Here is a 25,563-nt window from a genome sequence, read left to right on the forward strand (position 1 = left end):
CCAGCCTTGTCCAACCCTGGATATCTTTTATGATCGCGTATCGCTGAAATCTCTAGCCTATCCGCGCGAAACTGTTCGTCTGTCATTGTTCGCACCAAGTACCCGGATGTATTTCCTATTCCTTCGACGCTGCTTGCAAGCGACGCAGATGGTGCATACACGCACGAATAGTACATCCTCCAAGCTCACGGTATGGGTCTCTCTTTTGTTCGCATGTGCCGCCGGAATCAGGGCCGCTCCAAACTTCGACCACTCTTCAACGACCGAGAAGGCAGGAGACTACAAAAAAAATAACTCGGTTCTAAAGGCGGTCGACCACATGGCGTCTACGTTCAGCAGTGTGTGTGCGGATAAGACCGCCCCTCACAAGGGGTGTAGAGTTAAGCCGGGCCACCCCATATTCCTGGGTCGCTTCTCGACCTGGATCACCAAAGATGGTTCCCTCACAGACCGCTCGGCGAGGATGTCCTGCGGTTTTCTAAGTAAAGAAACACTCGATAGTGGCCCGCGTCACGCTTCTTTCTGGCTGCCGTATCGCTGAGGGCTCTGCAGCCCTATCCACAGCACCCAACGTTCAGTTGGATAGCTTGGGAAACCTTGGGGTTAAGTCGTCGTAGGCGGTTTCAATCTACATGCTACATCTTCATGCTATCGATCTTGGATCAATCGGTTTCTCGATCGTCGCAGAGGAACAACAGAAGCATTCTAGAAACACAGAGTTGGCTTCCTGCCATCTCGTCGATATTAAAACAAAACAGACAGCACACCGTTGCCGGGCTCGAGCACATCAAGGAACCCTCGACCACGGACCCAACGTGATATGCGTCTGTACCCCGCAGTAAGCTCGGGCGCCCCTCTGTCTGCATAACGCAACAAGACGGCGAGTGAGACATGTGTTCTCTGCTTTCAACCTCATTGCCAAGACCGCTGGCCAGAGGACGACAAAGACAACGACGATGGCACACGCATATCGGATCAAGACCTTCCCACAATCCAGACTCTGCGAAGTTCGGCGATACAGAAATGTGCGTGCTGTTCCTTTTGGGGAGCTGAGATGGAACTCACGTCCATCCATCTCAGCACCATGCAAAAGTCACGTACGGGATGATACCCTGCCAATCGAATCCGGGGGGGAGGGGGGGGGGCGGCAGGCCGTATACACTAAGAGGGGCACCGTTATGGCAAAGCTGGTGATTTTAGCCTGGAAGGGCCGATTCGGCGGCGCTGCTAATTTCCCAGCCAATGGCGTCTACCAATTCACCAGCTAGGAAAACAAGGTGCGGCTGCGTTGATCGTGGCGCACTGCTCGATGACATGTCTCCTCCCACATTCCTCTGATCCGCCAACCCAACTGCTACCACCAACCAGCACGAAGCAGCACGCAGCAGGCACCAGTCAAGACGCTCATGGCTATCGCCCGCAATGTGTTGCGCCACGCAGCACGCAGCAGCTCGCAGCTCGCCTGATTGGCTTCGCCTTCCTGATTCCTGACGCCTCCAGACCAGGAACCAGTCGTCTGAGACCTTTGGCCGTTTAACGTTATTCTTTGGCGTCATCTGGCCTACCCCCCGAGCCTCGTCCTTCGCTCTCGCTTGTGGGCCAGAGCGGGTGCTGCTGAGCTTCTCCCCAGCCCACTATCTGCGCTATCCAGCAGCTTGTGACAGCTTGTCAAGCTCGTCAGGCCTTGGTCTGCCGTGATCCCGAAAGCCAACGCAAAAACCTCCGCGGGGACCCCTGTTGGCACTTTCTGGGTTGCCTGACCTGGTGCCGGCAGTCCAGTCCTCTTTGGGGAGCTGCCACCGGCGAGCCTAGGGACCCCAGGTGAACATTCTGGAGCTCTCGATGGCAGTGGAGATGGATGACATGCAGCCAGGGGAAGGAGCAAAAGAGAGCCACCGAAAACTAAAGCGCCGACCTGCCTACTGCAGACTGGACTTATGAGTGCTCGCTCTTGTCACGACCGGCGCTGCATTGGCACACGAATATGTTCATCAAAAGATGATTATGCGACGGGGTCTTTGAGAGCTGTCAAATCTCAATGTGACTGACAGGGTGCAAGCAAGCCACCTCGTGCTATGCCAGAAAAGGGTTGGAGAAAAGAAAATACGCATGGAGAAGCCGGCCAACCGCTTAGCAAACGCTTATTCGCGTTCCACAAAGTCTTCATCTCAAAGTTGACTCTTGACACCCATATTCTTACCGCTCGACAAATCAGCGGGCTTGGGAAGGTCAACATTTAGCATCTGGCCTCGACATCACCACAAACCACCCCTGGTTGACCATCGTCATGGCACGATGAAGTTGAGATGAACCCAAACGCTGGTCTTGCGATCCTCCCGCCGTCGGAACGCTGGAATACTGCCATCACAGGGGATGCTCAGACGGTCATCTGGCTGATGAGATCTTGCGACGCACCCATGGGAAACAAGCCCCAGCAGATGTGCTCCATATGTTTCAATGCGCTCGATCGTGCCAGTGTTTACGCCCAACGTCTGGAGGCTGGGAGGTGTTGAAACACTTGAAACGTTCGCGGAGACGGTGAAAACAACGGTTCTCAGCGCTACCCTCTGGCGGTGGAATGTGGGAAGGCCCCCGTTCGCCCGCTTGCTTCCGGAATTGAGCCCAACGGTGCCCCTCCGGCCCTGGACGTCCTTTCCCCTTTGTGGAGAGTTGGTGGGCAATAAACCCACGCCAAGAGGAGATGGCTTTTGTTCCCCTGCGCTGGGCGACGTTGCAGCGCAAGCGATGGGCCAAAACCGTCAAGGCGCGCTCCACTCGCACTGCGTCCTGATGTCCAGGAAGGCCTGGTATCGACAGCGACGAGACCTGGAAGGCATATTGGGCAATGAGACCCTATCAATGCACGTGTGTTAATCTCCGTGACAAGTGTCGATAGCCTCATCGTCATCATCTCCTTGTTGCCGGCGTGCTACCGCTATGGTCCAAAACAGCAAAGCGAAGGGGAAACGTCCAAGGAAAAACAGGAAACAGCTTGGGTGTGTGGCACACCCTCCCCCGCTCGAGCCAGCAAGCCATCCCCTGGAGCAGAACAAGGCCCCCTGGACACGCTTGCGGAATCAAGTACCGAAAAGACAACAGCATCCCCTGCGCTTTTGGTTGAGTTGCGTTGATGGCCACATTTGGAAGCATCATCAAGCCAGACCTGCCAGGAACAGCTTAAGCACACCAGCAAAAGGAAAGAGGCGTGAAATCACACGGCCAAACTTGGTTATGTACAGGCCAGGATGTCGAGAAACACGAAAACGAAACAGATGGGCACATGGGGACATTGGGCCCCCCGATCTCGTCCCAGACTGTCCCAGAGGCGTCTCGACTCCATCCTGGAAGAGACCCATCATCCTGTTCGGGCCGGCAGGCTGTAAGTTCTGGCCCACAAACATCAGCAAGATTAGAGAAGGGGAGAACACATGCGTCTGCTGTGCGTCGTGCAGCTGTACAGCTAATCTATTCGGCTGTGGAGAGCAGCAAGCAACGTAACTTGCACGGAACCGACATGGTTGTGGTATCATCCGCCTGCTTGTCCTGATTATGACCCCTTCTATTCTTCCGAGAGCCAGGGACAGTGTGTTCGGAGGTGTGGAAGGGGGCAACCAAGCACGAGAGGGAACACGCGAGCGAGATGCATCTGACATCTTGGTCGGTCGGGTTTTCGGCATGGATATTTACATGCCAGTGACCGACATATGCTCGACTTCCTTACATGGTTGACGGCGACGACGAAGGGAAAACACATGCAAAGTTCGGTATGTATACAGATTAAAACTGCTACCTCGAAGGAAAGCGGCGAGAGACGACCCGTTGTCATGTTTCCCCAGATGAGTTGTGGAAATTCCTTTTCTAGTCAGTACAGGGACCCGAAAAGGGGGCAGTATGAAATGTTTGGAACCGATCCGCCTACAAGGCATCATCGGTCGAACAAGACACCGAACCTGCTCCGCACTCGGATAGGAGGGGGGAGGGGGGGGCGGGTGGGAAGAGGTGATGGGAATGCTTGACCAGCAGAAGAAGTGCGTTGACAAAGGGACTTGGGGTGCCTACCTACATAGGCGATGCTCTTTCTGTATCGATGCCTTTCTGGCCACTCACCATCCTCCACTCTCGTCTCTGGCAGGCAAGCAGAACAGCTATCACTTATTCTTGTAGCTGTGTGACGGACTGACTCAACAGAAACAGAGTACAGTTGAGAGACAAACAGCAAACCGACAGCGTATGCGACTAGCTGGACCCCCTCCTTTTTTTTGGTTTCCCATGCCTTCCCTTCCCGTCTCGACACTTCCTGCAAAGCTTGCATGTTTAACAGACCGGAACCGACGCTCTCCATATGGCAAAGGGTCCTCCGAGCGTGTAGGGGGCGGCGACGGCAGCAAGGGGGCTACCTACCTACCTACCTTGATACCGGCAAACACGACTACCACTAGTACTCCGGACAAGAAAGTTTATGACACGAACTCTCGCTGCAACTCGGAATAATTAACTACTACTATAACTAAACTCGGGGGGTGGCTAGTCCTTGTCCACGATGCAGATAGTGATCACGGTGCGGTTCTTTTCCCACCGCGAAGGTATCATGGTAGCAATATGTATTTCTCCCACGTAACAAAAGGGCGAAGAAAGTGGTAGCCGACCCTGAATGACTGACCTACCCGCCGCCGCCGTCGTCGTAGCAGTCTGGTCTGGCTTGTAGCTAGTGTGCTACTATTAGGCCCGCCCAGATCGGTACGACCACCACTGGGGGGGCGTGGTAAAGAAAAAGGAGGGAGTGTGTGTGAAGAGGAGAGGAATGGGTAGGTGGGAGGGGGGCGATGGAGGGATGGAGGGGGGAAAGGGAAGGATGATGATGAGCAGCAGCATGATGATGATGATGATGGGCGTGGAGAAGAATGTCACCCGGCCATCGCAACCCAGCCATCCATCAACCACCGAATCGAGGTGGTGTTGTTGGCCAGTGTGTGCGTGCGGCCAATCCCTTTTTTCCCTCCCCTCCCCCCTTCCATCCATCCGCTACGGGCATTTATTTGACAACAGAACCAGTAAAATGGCCGTCTAGGTACAGTCACACACACACACACACAGAGGTACAGGTAGGCTCACACCACAATGACATATTTCAGTGATAGAGTAAGAAAAAGAAGTGGATATTCTCCTTTCCCTCCCTCCCGAACCACAAAAAGATGTCCGTCCGTTTCGGCTTTCCTTGTTTGATACGAGAACCGAGAACCAGAAGAAGCATGGAAAGGGGGAAAGCCTGGAATGGTCTTTGTTGTTGTTGTTGTTATTCTGCATCATGCATTTTTGACATTGGAAAGACTCTAGAACGAACGCACGGAAAATACCGGTACAAAAAATTGAAGATGATGATCATGGTGTGTTTTTTGTACTTTTTTTTTCTTTTGGTGGTGGTAGGTACCTTGCTTCTTTTTGTCACGACGTTAGGGTAGTATTTGAAGACCGAAAAGAGAAACACAATCACACATTCAGGACAGAGAGGGAAAAAAATAAACTAACGCAAGCCACAAACTGCGGGTTGGGGCGGGGGATGCCATGTGGGAGAGATGCATTTTTTGGTGGTTATTGTTGTGTTGTAGTGTCACACTTGTGGGTAAGAGTAGGTGATTATTATCTACAACTGCGGAGAGATTGTTTTTTTTTACAATTGTGGGTTGTTGGTTGGGGGTTTAAAGGGAAGGGAAGAAGGGACATCATAGCGTGCAGTAGTCTGATTGATCCCTTTTTTTTCTACCGGAGATGTCAAGAAGAGATTTTATTCGGCCACAAAAGGGTTCTGAAGTAGGAAAGGTAGGTAGAGTATCATCAGGGCGGCCGGGACGAGACTTTTAGCATTAGGGGTAACTACCAGACAGACAGACAGACTTGAGGCGTCAGTCACCGGACCTTTTCATGCTTCTTTTTGTTGACAAGGAACGGCTGGATGCCAATGTTTGCCATGACCAAGGTACCGCATCTCAGAACCTGCCGCTGTTTACCCTTACTCCCTACTCTTCGGTGCCGGATCATGGGGAGCTAACTACCTACATACCTACCTACTTACCAATCAGCCCCCCCTTTTCCTCGGCTGTTATGGGACGGAAAAGACTACCTACGTTAAAGTTGTATACCCGGACCCAGAGAACATACGTGAAAGGTAAGGCTGATGACGACGGAGGTTTTCCGGAGACGAGTACAACATCTACTTATGCAAAGTGATAGTGTAGGTAAAAAAAGTATAAGAATAGAATCTCGGATTGTCCGACGGACGGACTGGATAGTACCTAGTAGAATAATTCACATTTATCCGCTGCGGTTACGTATCTTAGAACGAACGGGAGCAGAGAGGGAAAGGGGACAAGAGCTGGTAGCGAACAGGTTGCTGTTTTCGTCCTCCTTATGTACAGTTGGCTTTCGGGGGGGTGGGGGGGGGGCTGGGAACTGTGTTCTGCTGAGATACCTTATCTACCTACCTACTCAGCGATCCAGCTACCTACCTACGTACTTACCGACCCGTCTCAAGTTGCTCTCTTTTCAGTCTTCTACGATACATCAACGGCCAACAAAGCTTGATAGTGAGGTATACATCACTATCTCGTAACCTCACCTCACGCGAAAACCCCCAAGAAAGCCACCGTAGCATACCCGTGTCCGACCTAGCTCTCCCTTCCCACTCCTACTCCTCATTCCCACTCATACCTCTCCTTCTACCACAGCTCGCTTGCCCCCAAGGGGGAAAAAGCCACCGTAGCAACAGTAGCACTTCCCCGTCCCCTCCATCATATCGTACCATTTCTCCACGTTTTTGTCCCCTCCCTCAAGAAACGTAAGAGTCACAGCCCGTAGCTGATGCTGTCAGGAACACAGTTCCATTCATCGATCTAACTACCTATGCCACATGACATGCTCAGATTACGCACTTGGATGCATCAGAATCTCATTGGCAACTTAGCGTATGCCATGCCGCCATTCTTTCTAGACATCCCCAAAGAAAATCCAAAGGAATGCATCACACGCACTCTTCAAGTGTTGCCCGCTTGTTGGCTGGAAGATGTAATGGGTACGGGTATCATCATCATTTGTGGACTTTCCCATTCGACTCTACATACACACTAAGCCCAACACAATGCCATTGTAAATCTCTTTCCATCTAGCTATATTCACCACCAACACCAATGCAAAACCTCCAGTACCTGAATAATACCCCCCCCTCCCCCCCACAAACCCAAACCCAAAAGCTATGCTAAACCCCCCATTCCCAAACCCTCACCTCGGCACCACAAAATCAAAATCATCCTCATTAAAATCATCCTCCTCATCGTTCAACGCCAACCTCACAAACCGCCTCACCCACTCCTCCTGTCTCGGGTCCAGCTCCCCGTTCCCATCCAGCATCTCCATCATCTCCACCATGTTATGCTCCCCTCCCCCAACTCCTGCTTGGTTCTGGTTGTTCTGGTTGTTATTACGACGCTGCCCCTGTTGTGCCTGATTATTAACATTTTGCCGGTGGCCACCACCACCACCCCCTCGGCCACCTCCCCTGTTATGGCCTCCTTGTCCGCCGGGTCCGAAGCCGGCGTGTCCTCCTCCCCGACCTCCCCGACCACCACCTCCACCTCTCTGTTGATGTCCCCCTCGATGTACACCTCCTCTCCCACCTCGAGCAGCCAACGCACCACCAGCTCCCTGTCTCCCACGCGGACCTCCGCGGGCTGCTGCTACCCCAGCATTATTCCCCCCTCCCTGCGCTGGCACCGGAGCAGGAGCAGCAGGCGCCGGGTTATTAGCAGCAATCCTCAACACCAGCGGCCCCTCCCTCGCAATCCCAACCTCTTGCGCCGGACCACCAGCCGGTTGCTGTGGCGCCGGTGGCCGAAGAGGAGGCTGTTGAACCGGTGCTGCGACCGCCGGCCTCCCCCTAACCCCCTGATCCTCCCCCGCCCCCTCCTGCCCCTCCTCCTCCTCCCCATCCGTAGCCTCCTCAATCTCAGGAATAAACTGCTCAACCCTCTCATCAAACACCACCGCCGGCGCCGGCCTCCCCGCCCCCCCGCCTGCAAACCCATAACCCACATCCGCCCCATCCCCCAACTCCAGCTCCCACAACCTCATAAAACAGCTCGTCACCCTCCCGTCAGGCGCCGTGTTGAAATGCTGGTACGGATTCCCCGGATCCAACCACGCAGAGCACAAGTAGCAAAAGTGCGTCTGGCACCGATAGCAAATCATGTGGTTGCACCCGTGCGTCTTCTGCGCAGGGGCAGCACACGTAGGGCAAGGGGTGGTGTGCGCCTTCATGTACTCAATCGTCGCCAGCTCCTCCGCCGTCAGCTCCTCCTTTGGCCTCCGGCAGCCGACAAACTCCCCGTGCCACGACTGCATGCACCTGCTGCAAAAGGCAAAGCTGCACGTGTCGCATATCGACAGCAGGTCCTCCGTCTTATTGTACGGTTTCGACTTTCCGACTTCACCTTCGGGCGTCTCTTCGTTGTCGTCGTCGTCGTCATCGTCTTCAGAGGTCAAGCTTTCGTCGTCTTCTGATGCGTCGGCGAGTTCGAGGCCGGTAGGTCGTTTATGCCTCTTCGACCTGGCGGCACCGTTGCACCATTGACGGGGACAGTAGATCGTGTTCTTGTCCGACTCGAGCTCGGTCTTGTATTTGAGCGTCACGTAGCGTCTGACGGTGTCCTCGTCGATGGGGATCTGGAGCAGTTCGCTAGGGCTGATGAAGACCTTTGGCTTTTTCCGCTTTCGACCCGAGGGAGACCGTGACTTTTCACGTTCTTTGGCGCAGTTGGGTGCTGGACATTTGACTGCCGCCAAGTTCCCCTCTTTGATGGCGCTGTTGTAAAAGTCTTGGAGACATTCGACGCAAAAGACGTGCCCACAGTCCATCATTTTGTGGCAAAAGGCGCCCTTTTTGGGATCCAGACATACACCACACTCAAAGGTCTCCTTCTCAAAAGCAGCTCTCCTGGCTCTGATGTCGTAGTCGAGAATGGCAATCCTGTGGCTCGGGTCAACCTCCAACGCATCTCCGTCACCAACCAGTCCAAATATCTCCTCGGCCGCCTGTTGTATGTGGTCGATGTAGCTGAAGCCGACCATATCACGCCCCATATCCTCCCATAGCCTCGGACCGTCATCCTGGAGCTTCTTGATCGTTTCGGATGGAAGCCATGGCGGATTTGTAGAAATGCTAACCTTGGGAGGTTCTTCCTGGGGGTATCGGGGGCCGAAAGAAAGTTCGAGCCGTATCGATGGGAGGTGGGCTAGTTCATGGGAGTCAACTTGCGGTTCGCCCTGTTGGCCGCCACCAGCTATGGCGGGGCCGGCATGGGGGTTGACGCCATTTGGGGCTCGTCCAACGGTGGGATCTGGAGGTGGACCATCGTTGGAAGCGGTGGGAAAGTAGACAATGACAGGCTTCGAGGGGGTGACGGGAAGTTCGAGGGCGATGGTATAAGGGTCGTCCTTGTTGGGCGTTTGTATCTCTGGAAATATGGCCTCTAAAGACTGGAGCTCGGTGTCTCGCTCGGTTTCTGCCATGGGTACCGAGCTCTTGATGTATTCGGAAAACTATCCCTTCCGCCAACCCACCCGTCTTTGTCCCCTTGTCCAAGTGAGTTATTCTCCGTGCTGTTGTGCAACTGTCCGGCTTGCTAAAAATAGGCCCGTGATGATCGCGGTTGGTCGTGGATTAAAAGGTGACAGAAGAGGGGTTCCGGACAAGCAATTAATCTCGGCGCCTGAAAAAGTATGGCTTTCGTTTGGAAATATTTCGCAAGATAAATAGGACCCGCTTCGTCTTGTAGATTTAGATTATTAATGGCTTGAAGTTTGCAGATGGGTGGTGGGCTCAGCACGGCATCGGAATGGCAGTCCAGTGGTCGAGCAGAGGTAAACGACGCATGTTCCAGAAGGACCAAAAGACGGGGACTCGAAAGATCAACCGGGAGGCAAAATACTTGTTTTATTTTTTCTTCGACAGGTAGTTGGGTGGAAAGTTGAGGACGACGCGGCAGATGGATGATGACTCGTTCGGTGACTTGGACGTTGCACAGTTGCCAATCCGGCATCCCAGCGCTGTGGCACCCCGCCTTTTCCCCAAGCCCACCCACTGAAGAAAGGGTCCCCCTTGCTCGAGCGGGCTGAGCCGATTGGCCAGCCAGCCTGAAACAGACACGCTGACGTTACCTGCTCGTTACTTGTTCGAGAGCTTCTGGAACTTGCACAGCATCAAACCTGCCTTCAACGAGGTCTCTCTCGGGGATAGCTATATTCAAACTAGGTGCCATTCACGGGACGCCGGCCCTTGATAGCTTTTTAATAATTGAATAATGCGGCCATAGGACCCCATCTCTACATATTTTCCTTCGTCTCCCAAGGGAACCAACCAAACCGCCAAAATGTCCGACAACATCACCCCCCTCGCATCTCTATCCCTCACCCACGTGTACTACGTCAGTGATCTCCCACTCTTCATCCTTACCACTCAAGTACTAACACAAACCAGAACCCCAACGACCCCCTCTCCCACCTCTGCGCCTTCCTCGCCCTCGTCCCCCAAGCCCTCTGCGTCGTCTACGCCACCCTCCTCTGGTCCACCCGCGAAGCCGAAGTCCTCCTGATGTTCCTCGGCCAACTAACCTGCGAACTCATCAACTTCGTCCTCAAACGCCTCATCAAAGAAGAACGCCCAAAACACGTCATCAGCACCGGTGGAAAGGGGTACGGCATGCCATCATCACACGCGCAATTCGCCGTCTTTTGGGCGGTAGCACTGGGGTTATTTCTCATGGTCAGGCACAGGCCGCCAAGGTCCCACATCAAAAAGGGGCAGATGCAGAAGGAAAAGGCAGAAGGGGAACAAGAAGGGCCGGCGCTGGTTGACGTGCCGAGACGGTACAAGGAGGGTGGGTTGCGGGCTGTGAACGCACATTTGGAGGCGTATTCCCACACGCCGTGGTCGTGGGCGCAGAGGGCGGTGGTGAGCTTGGCTGCGGGGGTTGTGGCGGTTTTGGTGGCCTGGAGTCGGATTTATCTTGGGTATCATACGCCTAAGCAGGTGCTGGCTGGGTCGGCGGCTGGGGCTGTGAGTGCGGTGGCTTGGTTTGCTGTTACTTACATGGTGAGGGAGACGGGGTTGTTGGCGTGGGGGTTGGAGTTTCCTGTTGCCAGGTGGCTGAGGATACGAGACTTGGTGGTGGAGGAGGACTTGTGTCAGGCTGGGTGGGAGAAGTGGGAAGAGCGGAGGATATTGACTCTGAGTAAGTTGAAGGAAAAGAACAAGTAAAAAGGCGGGCATGCTTGAGCGAGGTGTTAATACTTGGGGTCTAAACTATTATACCATGTGACTGCAGAAAACGCAACGAAGTTGATATTCACGGTCTTGTGTGGATGAGCAATGACTCTTGATTTTGAGTTATGTGCAAAATACCTATATGTACAAATTGCCCGAACCCCAGATTATCCCTTCTTGGTAAAGTTACAAAATAAATGGAGCTTGTGAGAGCAACGAAAGTAATCCTCCCCAATATTTGCCGTAAATCCCCCCAGCACACTCTTTCACCCGACGTATCTTACACTTCCATGCTGTTTTCTCTCACCCCCGATAGCCTCCCGTGTGTGTATTTGAGTTCCAATACCTCGCCGCTGGCTGCGGAGGCGGAAGATTCCCATACCCATTACCGTTCCCATCATATGTATGCCCGTTCCCGTACGTGTTACCGTTGGCAACCCCATTGCCACTATTAGCATACCCGTTTCCACTCCCGTTCATCAACCCCATATCGCCATTCGCAACCCCAGGCGAATGCAGCGTCTGCTGCTCATACTTTTGAGCTGCTGCAAACCCGCCATACCCCTGGTTGCTCGCCACCCTGGTGTTATCAGTCCCATAGCTATTCCTCACCTCATCCGGCGTGGTGTGAACAGGCAGGGCGTTCGGATCCGGCCCCAAATCTGTTTGGTGCTGCCCGCCTCTTCTCCGACCGAACAGCGCGCTGAAACGGTTCTTTTTCTTGCCGTACCCGGCGGTGTAGTCGTTCGCGGGGGACGGTCCGAACCGTTTCTCTCTCTTGCGATGGCGGGCCAGGGCGAGGTTTACCAGGCAGGAGAGGGCGAAGAGGATGCTTGGTTGTGGGTGTCAGTCTCCTTTTTTTCACGACCTAAAAGAGCAAAAGAGTAACAAGAGAAAACACAACAACAACAGCAGCGACAGCAATATCTTTTGGAAAAAAACTCACCAAGCAGCAACAGCCACCGAAAAAACCGCCTTCTCCATCTCACACGCGGTCCCATACTGCAAACCCCCCCTCTCACTCCAACTATTCCCCACCCCCAGCACGGTGTCGACCTCGCCCGTGCAGTTACCTACCCCGTGTCTGTTCACCCCGGCGATGTACCCAAAGCAGGGGATGAACGCCACATCAAGCACCATCATCAGAAAGCTCGGGAACGGGTGGCCCGGGGCGCAACATAGTAACAGAAAAGCGAGGATTGTGTAAGCGGTTGCTGCGCCGGCTATGCCGAGGACTGCCCGGACGAAGGTCCCGATGGGGAGGGAGTGGGTGCTGAGAGTGGCGAGGAAGTAAGCGTAGACTGCCAGGACGAGGGCCGCGCAGCAGAACTGGAGGGTGCGGAGGAGGAACTGGAGGGTTTTGAGGGCTGTTCCTTTTGCGGCGCCCATTGTGGTTGTTGGTTGTTCCTGGGTATGTAAGGTTGTTGGTTGGCGCAAACAAAACAATGACAATTCGGCAGTTGTCTGGCTCCTGCAGAATGCAGGTTCAATCACACTTCACAAAATAGCTCGATCAAAAATTGAACAAAAAATCCCTTTCGATCGACGAAAAGGGGGGTGGGAATGCACCACTTAAAGGGTCCCATCTTCTCAAAAGCCAAGAGATGACATCTGCCTTGTCTCGAGCTGGCCCTCCGATAGCTCAACCCACCCATCACCCTCCCGGGGGCCATGTAATTTTTGCCTCACCCCCATTGTATGTATGTACGTACACGCACATATGCGGGGAGCCCTTATCCCCATGGAAGAAGGCCATCGGAGCGACCCAGCGGCGGTGCGGCCTGTTGCATCACTGTCAAAGACCCAGAACCCCGACCACGCCCATCCCCCCACTCACTACAATGCTCGGCTTTCCGTTTATCTACCTCACCAAAATATCAGGTGAAAAATTCCGTGAAAAGACAGCATGACGACGCCGTTTCGTCGATCCGTGAACGAGTATGGGTTGTAGTTGAAAGAGGCTGACGTCATGCTGTGGCATGTGAACCGTTTGTTTTGTGGGGTAGACTAATGATGCACAGCCACAAGCCACAGTTTTCATGGGTAAAAATGTGGCGTTTAGATGGAAAAGACGCGCAATCTCAGTTTGACAGGCGGGGGGTGGTCAAACTGCCGAGAGAAAATATGCCTGGAGAGAGCGAGCTAGTGTTCTATTTTTGTTGATTTTAGAGAACTCATGTTCAACATAGGAGTTTGGTGGGTGTTGAGAGCAGCAGACGTTGACACACGAAAAGTGGGACTGCCCCAAAACATCAGCCCCTTTTTGCCAGAGAACGATGAACAGTCGACCTAGAAACACTTCCATGCTGTACTTTGTTGGTGACCAACATGCTATTTACCCGTAAGTGTAGAATCAAAACTACTGGAAACATCTATCCAAGATCTCGTGTCCCCGTTTCGATTTACCCTCCCGCCCACTATCCCAGGTCGAAACACGCCTCGTTGATCTGTCACGCAAAACCAACCTCGGGAAATCCGCAAAAATCCAAAAAAACGTTTTGGAAATCTCCCGACATGTTCCGTCCATCCCAGACACAAACATTTTTCTTTCCCCTTAATCAGTGATGCACACGACAGTTTCACTCCCGCTCACACCCACCGGTCCCGGCCACGGCCACCCCCATCTACGGCCCCATCCGGGGCATGGTGGCACGGAAGGTTAATCAACATTTTTGCTACACACCAGTCATCTGAACTTTTCGGCACCGCAAAATCTTCTGGACCAGACAACAATCATCTATTGTCCCGAGCCCCTCATTCATTGTGCCTAATCAAGCTTTCATGTTTTGGGTATCCAGTCACATCATCAAATTCTCCGTCATCACCTCCCCCAAAACTTCCACCACGGCCTCTCATCATCCTCACTCAAAGCCCTCTTCATCCTACTCCTATCTGGAGCCCCCCTCCCTCTAACCCTCCAGAAATACACCGGCACCCCCGCCACCACAAACGCAATCACTATCAGCGTCTGCAACGGCTGCGCAAACACAGCTCTGCTCAGCAAAAACAGGCTGACGCAGCAAAAGATGATAGGCGTGGTGATCCACGTCTTGTATGGTCTTTCCAGCGTAGGTTCTCTCACTCGTAGGACAATGAGCCCCAGCACAGTAATGAAATAAAACGTGTACCCCGCCACGCCGTAGAATGTAAGTAGTGTAGAGAACTCGCCCACGAGAATATACGCGGCGGTCAAGACAGCGTTCAGAATCAGCGCTGGGATAGGGGTGAAAAACAGCCCTGTGTCCTCATCGCCAAAGAGTTTCGACATCTTCTTCTTGAACCAGGATCTCGTCCTGACTGTTGAGAGTGAGTCTGGGCTGCCGGTGCCATTTCCGAGGCGCCCGAATACAGAGGGGATGTACCCTTCTTTTCCGGCTACGTACACGAGCCGGCTGGAAGTGAAAGTGGATGAGTTGAGAGCGCCAAAGCAGGAGGCGCTGACAATAAGAGCTAGGACTAAAGAGCCAATGGATCCAAAGACTTTCGATCCAAACATGACAGCAACGGTGTTGGTCGAGTTGATGGCATCCAAAGGAAGGACAAAGAAGTAAGCGATGTTGGCGAGGACGTAGGAGATGATGACCAGGGGCATGGCGGTATGGATCACTCGCGGCAGATCTCGGCTGGCGTTGCGGAACTCACCCACAACATAGTTTGTCTGATAAATTGGTTAGCTAAGAGTAAACAGAACGGCGGAGAGGGAACTCGCATTATCCCACCCGTCATACGCCCAGAGACCAGCATACAGCGCCACAGCCCAGGCCGACGTCTCCGTTGATGTCCCCTCGAACCATCCGCGCTCCTTCCATTCCACATTCGCTGTGGTTCCCGAAGCCGAGTACCCAGTAATCGCCACCACCACACCAATGATGGTCACTGTGATCAAAGCAACAAACTTCAAAAACATGAGCATATCGTTCAACCTCGTCCCCAATCTCGTCGAAACGCAGTTCAAAAATGTGACCAGACTCAACCCCACCAATGCCACCGTCTTGTTGAACCAAGGATCAATCATCTCCGCCTCAGCGCCGATGAACGCCCTGATGAGGTACTCGCCCATAATAATGGCGATAATAGCGGCGCTTCCAGGCTTCAACACCAACACAGCAACCCACGTAAACAGAAACCCCGAGCACTCCCCAAAGATCTTGGAGAGATACACCTGCGCGCCACCGTTTAATGGGATCGCGCCTCCCAGCTCTGCATAACTTGCGCCGCCCGTCCACGCCAGCACACCAGCAACCACCCACACAATCAACGCAGCCCCTGGCGACCCAACATTCGAGTTGACCTGACTCGGCGACGAGAAAATACCCGACCCAATAATCAACCCAACAATCAGTGACAAGCCATTCAGGTACGTCAACGTCTTGTGCTTTTCCAGCGACCCACCGCCCAACCCGCCGCTCACATCCCTCGCCGAAGTTGGCGCCCCTATAGGAGCATACCCAGCGCCGGTGGTGGAAGAGAGCGGAAACAAATTCGCGGCAAAATCAAAGTTGGAAGTTACAGAGTATGATCGGTCTGGACGGGTGCGCACAGCTGGGTTTGCGCTGTCGAGGGGATCGTCTCGTTCGAGGGAGGCACGCCGAGAGGACGAGATGCTAGGTCGGGAGTCGGTCTCGCTTGTATCGACGCCTGGACTAGAGCTGGCGAGGGAGGCTAGTTCGAGAGAGTCGCGGCCGCCGGGTGGAGGGGCGGAGGAGTATAATGGCGGCATTGCTCGCCCGGTCTCGGATGGGTTTTATGCGGTGCGGTGTGTTTGTTGCGGGGGTACTATTTTGTTATACCCTTGGAATTAGAGACGGAAGAATGACCATTTCTGGTTTTCGCTCGATCGAAGTACAGGTTGAGAGAGAGACGAAACGAGATTCGGCGGTAAAGACTTTGGTCGCTATGGGGTTGGCCAAGGAAAGTGATCGCAGACGTCACTGACGTTCTGGGTGTGTAGATTAAATAGGTGTATGCAGCGCAAAGTTCGTCAGGGGGTCGTGAGATGTCGAAAGTGCGGTGAAAGGAAACGATTTGTCGACCGCAAATTAACGATATTGAGGGTCGAGTTTTAGACTTTGATCCAGGAGAGAAGTTCCAGGAGGCTTGGGAAAGGGTTGCGGCAGGTTGGAAGATGGGAACCAGAGCCAAGGCCGGGTATGGCCCGTGCAGATGCAGCCCCGACGTAAAAGGCTTGGCAGGGGTGCACAACAGATCTGTAAAACTTGCAGAACCATTGCTGGGAGTATATATCTGGGTTTCAGTCCACTCGCTCTTCTTGGATATCATGTCAGGTTCAGTGTTCATTCCCATTTACTCCAGATGAGGACAACATGAGCAAAAAAGAACAAAGCCTATTCAGGGCACTTGCAGCCGTCTCCAAACCCCAGTTTTGACAAAGGGCTGGACCCGTTATTGTGTGGAGACTTAGCTATGCCAAGCACTGTCGACGGAGCTTGACAACGAAGCGAGGATGGAGTCAAAAAATACAGAAAAAAATACCTACAACACCGAGGATTCCCCAGTGGTCACCCACCTGAGTACTAGTTCGGCCCTCAACTGTTTAACTAGGGGAGAGCGGACGGGATCCCGTGCTTTCAGTTGGGTATGGTCGTAGGTGTAGGATGGTGGTGAAAGTTGAGGTTATATCGTATGAGCTGGGATCTCACGTAGCACACAAACGACCAGTCTATCCAGATCTTGTCTTTTGCTGAGGAAAGTGATAGCAAATTATCAAAGATGCAATTAATGGCCAAATCCATACAAAGTGTGACAGATAACACAACTCTCCTAGCAGTTCCTCCAACGGTCTTTGACGTCGGCAAACGCCGTTGAGATTTCTCACTGCCGGGCCCGATCTGGGGCGCCAAGACATCGATTAATCCCCACTTATTTTTTCTAGCTGCCCCCTGCAGGCAGAGAGAGCTCCTGCAGCTCTGAGCAATCGCTTCCAGGCGCAAGAGAGCTTGAAGAAACTCTCACAACTTCTGACTTCTCTCTAATCTTTTGACCCACCAACGATGTGATAGCAAAATGACCGTGATCTACGGGAGGTCGATCGGCCGCGCTCTACCCAGGCTGGGCGCTCTTCGTTCCGTTCTCTCATGCTCTCGTTTTGGGGATGATATTCGATACCTCAGCATCACGGCCCATAGATACGCCAACAGCGATGCCAAACTGGACTTGCCAGCTTTGGATCAGAAATGGCGGCAGAGATGGGCAGCTTTGAAGAGCACCAAGACCAGCGACGGAGCTGAAAAGAAATATGTCCTTCCCATGTTTCCATATCCTTCGGGGTATTTACATCTGGGGCACCTCCGCGTCTACACCATTGCCGATGTTGTCGCCAGGTTTCACTCCCTTCGAGGACATGATGTCTTGCTACCAATGGGATGGGATGCCTTTGGACTTCCGGCCGAAAATGCCGCTATCGAGAGAGGCATTGACCCGGCCACCTGGACCAAGTCCAACATTGCCAAGATGAAGGAACAGCTCGACGTCATGAATGGATCCTGGGACTGGTCTCGCGTACGTTTGCACCTAGCCTTGAACCCGGCCACCTGGCTGACATGACTACCCTTCCCCCCAGGAACTGGCAACCTGTGACCCAAGCTTCTACAAACACACCCAAAAAATCTTCCTCCTCCTCCGCGAGCAAGGCCTAGCCTACCAAGACGAAGCAGAAGTCAACTACGACCCCGTCGACAAAACTGTCCTCGCTAACGAGCAAGTCGACGCCAACGGCTGCTCCTGGCGTTCCGGCGCCAAAGTCGAAAAGCGGAAACTAAAACAATGGTTCCTCCGCATCTCCCAATTCAGAGACTCCCTCCTCCAAGAGCTCGAAATCCTCAGCAAAGACAACAACTGGCCCGAGCGAGTCCTAACCATGCAAAAGAACTGGCTAGGCAAATCCACCGGCGCAACCATCAAGTTCCCCCTCATGGCCTTTGAGCACATCACCCACTCCGCCATCGAGGTCTTCACCTCCCGCCCCGACACCCTCTTCGGAGTCCAGTACCTCGCCCTCGCCTCCACCCACCCAGTCGTAGCCCAGCTAGCAGCCAAAGACCCAGAACTGCAGGCGTTTCTAGACATCCTCCCCGGTTTACCCCCCGACTCCAAAGTCGGCTACCTCCTCCCCCACATCCGCGCGGTAAACCCCCTAGCCTATCACGACGAGACCCCCGAAGCGACAAAGAGGTCTATCCCCATCTACGTCGCCCCCTACGTCCTAGGTGACTACGGCGAGGGCGCCGTCATGGGCGTCCCCGCCCACGATGTCAGGGATCACTCGTTTTGGAAAACGCACCACAAAGACGAGCCAGTCCGGTTCGTCCTTGCCGCGTCGGAGGATGAGTCCACCACCGCCATGCAAAACGAGCCTTTTATTGACCACGGCGTTATGACCGCCCACAGTGGTCTCTTCAAGGGTCGTTCCTCTCAGGAAGCAGGCGAGATGCTCGTGCGTATTCTTGAAGAGGCTGAACTGGCCAAGCCGGTGGAGAAGTGGCGGTTGAGGGATTGGTTGGTCAGTAGGCAGAGGTACTGGGGGACGCCGATCCCGATTATTCACTGCGGTTCTTGCGGTGCGGTGCCCGTTCCGGAGGAGGAGCTACCGGTAGAGTTGCCAGAGGTGGATGAGCACTGGGCTGGAAAAAAGACGGGTAACCCGCTTGAGACGCTGGAGGAGTGGGTGAATACGTCTTGTCCTCAATGCCACGGCCCGGCGAGGAGGGATACGGACACGATGGATACGTTTGTTGATTCGAGCTGGTATTTTGCGAGGTTTATCGACCCGCACAATGATGAGGTGCCGTTTTCGAGGGAAAAGGCAAGGAAGATGCTGCCTGTTGATCTCTACATTGGCGGGATTGAGCACGCCATCTTGCACCTTTTGTACTCGAGGTTTATTTACAAGTTTCTCATGGGTTCGACGCTGGTTGGGGAGACGGAAGGGGTGCAGGAGCCGTTCAAGCGGTTGATTACACAGGGGATGGTGCACGGCAAGACGTACACTGACCCTGCCACGGGGAAATTCCTCAAGCCTGACGAGGTTGATGTCACTGATCCGGCCAGACCGAGGGTTGTGAGGACGGGGGAGGTGGCGGGGGTGAGTTATGAGAAGATGTCCAAGAGCAAGTACAATGGTGTTGATCCTACCGATGTGATCAACTTGCACGGCGCGGATGCGACAAGGGCGCACATGCTTTTCCAGGCGCCGGTTAGTGAGGTGCTGGATTGGGATGGGGACAAGATTGTAGGGGTCACGAGGTGGTTGGGGAGGGTTTGGGAGCTTGTTCAGCGGGTTTCGACTGTCTCATCATCGGCCTCGGTGAGGGAGTTTTTTGAGCAAGAAGCGGCTAGATTGGGGACGATGAAGGAAAAGGAACTCCAACAGTGGGATAAAGCTGCGAGGGTGTGGAGGGAGGTGCAAAAGACTGTTGAGAGTGTGACGGGGTCGTACGAAAAGGTTTACGCGCTGAACACGGTGGTGTCAGATTTGATGATTTTGACGAATGTGATTGTCGAGGAGGAGAAGGGTGTGCCGGATGGGGTGAAGAGGGAGGCGGTGGAGGGGTTGGTGAGGATGATGGCGCCGATTACGCCTGCTTTTGCGGAGGAGTGCTGGGCTGTTCTTCATCCTGGTGAAACGTCGATTTTTAAGAGTGAGAAGGGGAGGTTTCCGGTCACGGATGGGACAGTGGATTTGCTGCAGCCGAGGAAGCAGGTTTGTGCGGTGCAGGTGAATGGGAGGTTGAAGTTTGCGGCCGAGATTGCGGTGCCGCCTGAGGGGTTGGGAGAGGAGCAGAGGAGGGAGTGGGTTGTTGGGGAGGTCCTGAAGACGGAGGAGGGGAGGAAGAAGTTTGAGGGTGTTGATGTTGGAAAGGCAAAGAAGGTGGTGGTGGTCAAGGGTGGGAAGTTGGTGAACTTTGTCATGTGATGTGGGATGAAAAAGATGACTTGTATTTTTATTGTATTGGAGTGGTAAACACCAAAATAAATGAGCGATAGATTATGATCATTCCTTGGTCTTTCTTCTCCTGGGTGTAGAGGAAGCAAAAAGCTCACCGGCCAGCTACGAAACCCTCGGTAGGGTTTGCTTCACGGTTGGGTGGAGGGGGGGGGGGTTGTTGATGTTGATTTGGGGGGGGTCGGTCGATATCCTTGAAGGCCATCTTGAGAGACAGGGCCTCGCTCAGGAATCGAACTCAGGCGTCCACGGAGCCCTGTTTCCAGGGGGCATTGTTCGTTGCCTGATCCAGGCCACCTACGTCTTACCCTCTGAGCCATCTGACCATTCCAGTTACCAGATGAGTGCGTAGGTGGTTGTTGGAAGGAGCATGGTTACCTAATATATAAACCATGGGTTGCTCCTGCCTGCTGTTGTTCTTGCTCTTGCCGTGAGGCATGGGGTGTTTCTGAGGAAGGTGCGACTTCCATGACCTCGGGAGCAAGTGCCACGATGGCTACCTTCCGTGATACCCTCCAGTCCTGGAAGGAAGTCCACCGCAGATTGAGGAAATGAGGAGGTTAAGTATAAACAACCGGTTTGCGATCATCATTTTGACTTTTATGAGACGAGATCGGATGGTGGGATTAACACTTCAACAAACCACACCACACCACCACTCAAACCACCCCCTCCCCAACAGTCTTGTCAACAATCCTTCCTCCAAAAATACACCCCCCTCCCATTCCCCCTCCCCTTCACCTCAACCTCCTCCCTATTATTCCTCAGCGATATCCTCTCCTTTTCCTCCCCCTCAGGATCATCCCTCCAAATCTCCACCGTCCCCGCATAATTCTTCAGCTCCCCTCCCCTAACAACCATCTCCGCCACCCTCCTCGCCTGCTCTACATCCCCCACCTCAAAAAGCACTCTTTTCGGCTGGAGGACACTCACAATCTCGAGCAACCTTGCATAAAACGCATCCTCCGGCAGGCAATCATACCCTTTTCCTAGGTTCACATCCGGAACAAGAGCGAGTTTAGGCTCGTATAACCGGACAGAACGTTCAGTGTTTTTGTTGAAGCCAGCGGGGGAGATGTAAGGGGGATTTGATGTCAGGATGTCCAACTCTCCGGGGGAAAAGGGGAGGGAAGAGAGGAAGGAAGGAGAAAAAATGTCGGATTTGGTAAAGGTTATGCTTTTGGAGGCGGAAAGGGGGAGGTGGGAGAGGGAGATGTTGTGGGAGAGGTTTTGGCGGGAGAGGGAGATGGCGAGGGGGGAGATGTCGACTCCGAGGGTTTGGCTGGTGGACGGGAGGAGGGAGGCTACCAAAAGGGGGATGCAGCCTGTTCCTGTGCAGAGGTCGAGGATTTTGAGGGGGGAGGACGAAAAGGGGAGGAGGGTGGTGAGGTGGGTTATTATGGATTCGGTTTCTGGTCTGGTCATTTAAGGTGGGTTAGTTTGGATATAAGTACCAAGGAAGATGGAAGGGTGAAGAGGGCATACCGTGGGATGAGAACACCTGGTTTGCAGAGGATATCAAGGGGGCCGAAGGGTTGGTTGCCGAGGATGTATTGTAATGGTATCCCCTTTTCCCGCTTGAGGCAGGCTTGCCATATTCCAAGCTTTCGGGGCACGAGGGAATCGGTTGAGTTGACGTGCTCTTTTATCCAGCGGAGTTCGTTGGCGGTTGAGTCGAGGGTTCGGCAGACGGGCAGAAGCAGGGGAGCAAAGGGCGATATTTGCTTCCGGGCTTGTCGAAATAGAGATGGTGCGAGTCGGGGCATTTTGGTCTTGGGTGTGTTGATGAGATAGATATCGTGATTTCGGCTGAGATGAGAACTGACATGAGTGAGCTGCTGGTGAGGTGAGAGGAAGAGTTTTGAGCTACCAACCCCGGAATCGGTGATGGTATTTCAGAATCAATAATGAGATTTTTGAGTAAATGACTAGATTCACCAGTTTCAAAAGCACCCTTTTGGTTGTTTATACATGTTGAGGTGAAGCTGTATCCAAGTGAAGTGAAATATTTTACTATCGGGTCTTCGTGTATATGCATACCCTGATAGCACCGAAACCTTTGGTTCACAAGAACGTGGATATGATTACGAATATACTCGAGACATAATCCACCAAGGAGCTCTCTGTCATCATGCAACTACAAACTGCGTCTTACCAGCCAAGACGTCCAACCCGCCCAGTCATTCCTTCGCGATGATACTGCAACGAGTAGCTCAGGTGTGCGCCAGACCAATAACCCTGAGAGGGTTTGCGACCAAAGCGAAGTCACCACCATCATTCCCGACAACGCCGACATGTCCCTCGCCAACATGTGCATGCGCACCCACCCCCGAGTTCCCCGAGGGATTTGAAATTGACCACAAGACAAATATCAATGGACTGATTTCCAACTACGCGCAACATGTCCTGGTTTGCACGGGCAAAGACGACTGGCCGTCCCGCATTGAGGACGACAACAGTGGTGATAACCTCGCTGCTGACCTGCGTGAGTTAGTTGGACGTGGGGGTCAGTTCAATGATGTATTCCACCCCCCCCCTCCCCTTTTGAGCCTCACACTTGCACGCTGATATTAACCATCGTCACAACATAGCCGTTCCATAACATCTCAGTCCTCAACGCTTCATTCCCCTCATCGCCTGCTCCCAAATCACGGCCTGAGTTGCAGACCACATCAGCTTACCTCCTCCCTTCATTCAAGTATGTCCCTTGGCTACCGCGAGTCTCATTTGACAGCGTTGAGGCACTGGTGAGGGGCTATCTCCTCCCTGAAAAGCTGCACCCATTGCATGACGGGCTGTCACCCATTCACCGAGACCGTCTACTTCGCAAACCCGCCTATCAAAACGCTCTGTACGGTGTCAAGGACGTCGATGAGGTTGTGGTGCTCATCTGTGGACATGGAGGGCGGGACCAGAGGTGTGGTGCTTATGGGCCACTGCTGAGGGGCGAGTTTGAGAAACGACTGCCTGAGAAGGGCATCGAGGTGGTTACAGGGCCGGTGGAGGTGGAGGTGGACGAGACAGTTCAGGCCCTGGAAGACGGGGAAGGGAAGAAGGACGAAGGAGCCAAGACGGCGGCCAGAATTGGCTTGATCAGTCATATTGGTGGACATAAGTTTGCGGGCAATGTCATCATTTATATACCTCCAAACCAGACAACCAAGGATGGGGTGCGGCATCCGTTGGCTGGTCATGGGATCTGGTATGGGAGGGTTGAGCCGAGACATATTGAGGGCATCGTGGAGGAGACAATATTGCAGGGAAAGGTGGTAGAAGAGCTCTTTAGGGGAGGTATCACTCAGGATGGAAAGATTCTGCGACTTTGATGTGGCAGAGCTGGTAAGGTAGTCCGTAGATATAGTGGCTGCATATGACAGTTTCCATTGTCGGGGTCTAGAATCGGATAGGTGCATATGCACGGACCCTTTTTCATTCTGGCCCCCATCTTCCATTGACACTCACCTCGCTTGGTCTTTGGTTCTTTGACCTTCTCCCGGATACAGAAAACAACTTTACCGTACACGATCTTATGCCCTGGAGATGTCGGGAAGACTCGTCTCATCGGGCATACGCCTGCCAAAACACGTTGCTGGAGATGGGAGACTCGACCTTATGAAGATCTCGCTCTCATCACATGCTCAGCGACAGACATTACAAAGAATATACACGCAAAGGCCCCAGCATCGCCAATTTCATGTCTCACTTTCTCAGGCAGCAAAATCTAGATTTGACTCCCCCAAGTCGGAGAAAGATGAATCCAGATTCGCCGCTGCCAAGTCGAAGAAAAATGCTCCAAAATCAACAGCAGAGCTAAACGCAGCCCAAGACCAGGGGGAGCCACGCGTCACCAGGAAGGAGGTGAAGCGAGAGCGAACGAAAATACTCCTAGAACAACGGGAACAAAAAATCCGAGAGCTAGAAGCACAAGAGAAAGAAAGACCAGAACAGGAAAAACAAGAGGATGAGAGAGTGGAACAGGAGAGGCAAGAGCTCAAACGACTGGTCAAGGAACAACTAGGCCTAGAAACAGAAAATCCAGCAAAAGAGGAGAAGAGCCGGTCAGAGCAGAGTTCGAATGTCGTCCGCAACATTTTCTTTTCCGGAGTTGCCTCGGCCGGTGCCCTCGTCTTATGGGAGATGTGGAGGTTTGCTTACAGCACCGAGCCACTCAACGACCAGAAGTTTTCACCATTTGAGATTGTTGACCGGCAACAAGTGTCCCCTACGGCCTTTATCGTCACCGTCAAGCCGGTTGTATCACGCCTGGGCGGTTTCGTCAGCCAGTGGAAGCTGGCATGGCTCGAGACGCTCCAGCACAAACTTGCGTGGGAGGGTACCTGGGCTGTTGAGATCAAACAGCCCGAACTCCAAGTCGCGCGAGATTACACCCCCTTGCCGGAGCTGGATGTGCTTAGTGCTACAAACGAGTACAACATTCACAACCGTATCGAACTCTTCCAGCTGCTCAAGGGTCTCTTCTCCCCACAACAATCCATCCCCACGTTCAAGTTCCTGATCAGGAGAACAGAAGGCGGGGAGGTGAGCAGCTGGCTAAGCCGCAGAAAAGTGGGGGACACCATTGAACTACGCGGACCACACCAGAGCTTCAATGTCGTCGCCCGGGCGGGGTACAAGGAAGCGGAAGAGCCCAAAAGGGTCGTGTTTCTCGCCGGCGGAACAGGCATAGCACCAGCCCTCCAAGCAGCCGGGAGCCTCTTCCGGGAACACGGACAAACCTTGAAGAAAATGCCCCAAGTCGACATTATATGGGCCAACCGGTCAAAAGAGGACATCAAGACCGACAACCCTGTCATTGAGCTTCTCGAGAAACTGAAGGAAATGTCTCGGGGGAAGATCAACTATGTTTGCGTTGTGGATGAGGAGGGGAGATTCATCACCGCGAATGATATCGTCGCCAAGACGCAAATAACACCGCCGCGAAAGTCATGGTTTTGGAATTCTTCAAAGGCCGAATCAACCCCGTCAAAAGACGATGTCAACTGCTACTACCACTCCTCAAAACACCTGATCACTTCTGCGGGTGAGGACTATGAGAAGGTTGATGGGGAGAACCCACGACGGCAGTGCACCTGCCCAGTTGGAAGGCCGAGCTTTAAGAATCTGCTTATGGTGTCTGGGCCCGAGGGTTTCAACAATCACTTTGCTGGACCAAAGTATTGGGCTGACGGCAAGGAGAGGCAGGGCCCGGTTGGGGGTGTTATTGGGGAGTTGGCGAAGAAGTACCCAAGTTTGGCGAGCGATTGGCTTGTGTTGAAGTTGTAATCAAGCA

General features: G+C 53.4%; 8 protein-coding genes across 8 annotated transcripts; 4 read left to right on the top strand and 4 right to left on the bottom strand.

The window, feature by feature from the left end:
• Positions 1 to 7,272: 7,272 nt before the first annotated feature.
• Positions 7,273 to 9,558, bottom strand: QC762_209480 (uncharacterized protein; the record flags this gene model as incomplete). The annotated part of the gene is made up of 1 exon (XM_062887853.1): positions 7,273 to 9,558. The coding sequence occupies one exon, from the start codon at positions 9,556 to 9,558 to the stop codon at positions 7,273 to 7,275; it is 2,286 nt and encodes a 761-aa protein (XP_062746026.1).
• A 452-nt stretch (positions 9,559 to 10,010) lies between these two features.
• QC762_209490 (uncharacterized protein) lies at positions 10,011 to 11,316 on the top strand. Its single transcript, XM_062887854.1, has 2 exons — positions 10,011 to 10,472; positions 10,526 to 11,316. Exons 1-2 carry the CDS (start codon positions 10,419 to 10,421, stop codon positions 11,303 to 11,305), a joined length of 834 nt encoding a protein of 277 aa, XP_062746027.1. The 5' UTR covers positions 10,011 to 10,418; the 3' UTR covers positions 11,306 to 11,316.
• Positions 11,317 to 11,408: 92 nt separating this feature from the next.
• On the bottom strand, positions 11,409 to 13,263 carry QC762_209500 (uncharacterized protein). The gene is made up of 2 exons (XM_062887855.1): positions 12,258 to 13,263; positions 11,409 to 12,143 (listed from the first exon to the last, which is right to left on the bottom strand). The coding sequence occupies exons 1-2, from the start codon at positions 12,698 to 12,700 to the stop codon at positions 11,615 to 11,617; spliced, it is 972 nt and encodes a 323-aa protein (XP_062746028.1). The 5' UTR covers positions 12,701 to 13,263; the 3' UTR covers positions 11,409 to 11,614.
• An 869-nt stretch (positions 13,264 to 14,132) lies between these two features.
• QC762_209510 (uncharacterized protein) lies at positions 14,133 to 16,031 on the bottom strand (the record flags this gene model as incomplete). The annotated part of the gene is made up of 2 exons (XM_062887856.1): positions 14,133 to 14,969; positions 15,021 to 16,031. The coding sequence occupies 2 exons, from the start codon at positions 16,029 to 16,031 to the stop codon at positions 14,133 to 14,135; spliced, it is 1,848 nt and encodes a 615-aa protein (XP_062746029.1).
• A 1,209-nt stretch (positions 16,032 to 17,240) lies between these two features.
• Positions 17,241 to 20,312, top strand: LEU5_1 (coenzyme A transporter). The gene is made up of 2 exons (XM_062887857.1): positions 17,241 to 17,830; positions 17,892 to 20,312. Exons 1-2 carry the CDS (start codon positions 17,336 to 17,338, stop codon positions 20,241 to 20,243), a joined length of 2,847 nt encoding a protein of 948 aa, XP_062746030.1. The 5' UTR covers positions 17,241 to 17,335; the 3' UTR covers positions 20,244 to 20,312.
• A 374-nt stretch (positions 20,313 to 20,686) lies between these two features.
• Positions 20,687 to 22,252, bottom strand: QC762_209530 (uncharacterized protein). Its single transcript, XM_062887858.1, has 2 exons — positions 21,759 to 22,252; positions 20,687 to 21,690 (listed from the first exon to the last, which is right to left on the bottom strand). The coding sequence occupies exons 1-2, from the start codon at positions 22,037 to 22,039 to the stop codon at positions 20,961 to 20,963; spliced, it is 1,011 nt and encodes a 336-aa protein (XP_062746031.1). The 5' UTR covers positions 22,040 to 22,252; the 3' UTR covers positions 20,687 to 20,960.
• A 120-nt stretch (positions 22,253 to 22,372) lies between these two features.
• Positions 22,373 to 23,599, top strand: AIM32 (Altered inheritance of mitochondria protein 32; the record flags this gene model as incomplete). Its single annotated transcript, XM_062887859.1, has 2 exons — positions 22,373 to 22,793; positions 22,865 to 23,599. The coding sequence occupies exons 1-2, from the start codon at positions 22,467 to 22,469 to the stop codon at positions 23,597 to 23,599; spliced, it is 1,062 nt and encodes a 353-aa protein (XP_062746032.1). The 5' UTR covers positions 22,373 to 22,466.
• A 214-nt stretch (positions 23,600 to 23,813) lies between these two features.
• On the top strand, positions 23,814 to 25,556 carry CYC2 (mitochondrial peripheral inner membrane protein; the record flags this gene model as incomplete). Its single annotated transcript, XM_062887860.1, has 1 exon — positions 23,814 to 25,556. The coding sequence occupies one exon, from the start codon at positions 23,814 to 23,816 to the stop codon at positions 25,554 to 25,556; it is 1,743 nt and encodes a 580-aa protein (XP_062746033.1).
• Between the last annotated feature and the right edge of the window lie 7 nt (positions 25,557 to 25,563).

Source organism: Podospora pseudocomata (genome assembly GCF_035222375.1).
Source record: "Podospora pseudocomata strain CBS 415.72m chromosome 2 map unlocalized CBS415.72m_2.2, whole genome shotgun sequence".
In the NCBI taxonomy this organism is placed as follows: domain Eukaryota; kingdom Fungi; phylum Ascomycota; class Sordariomycetes; order Sordariales; family Podosporaceae; genus Podospora; species Podospora pseudocomata.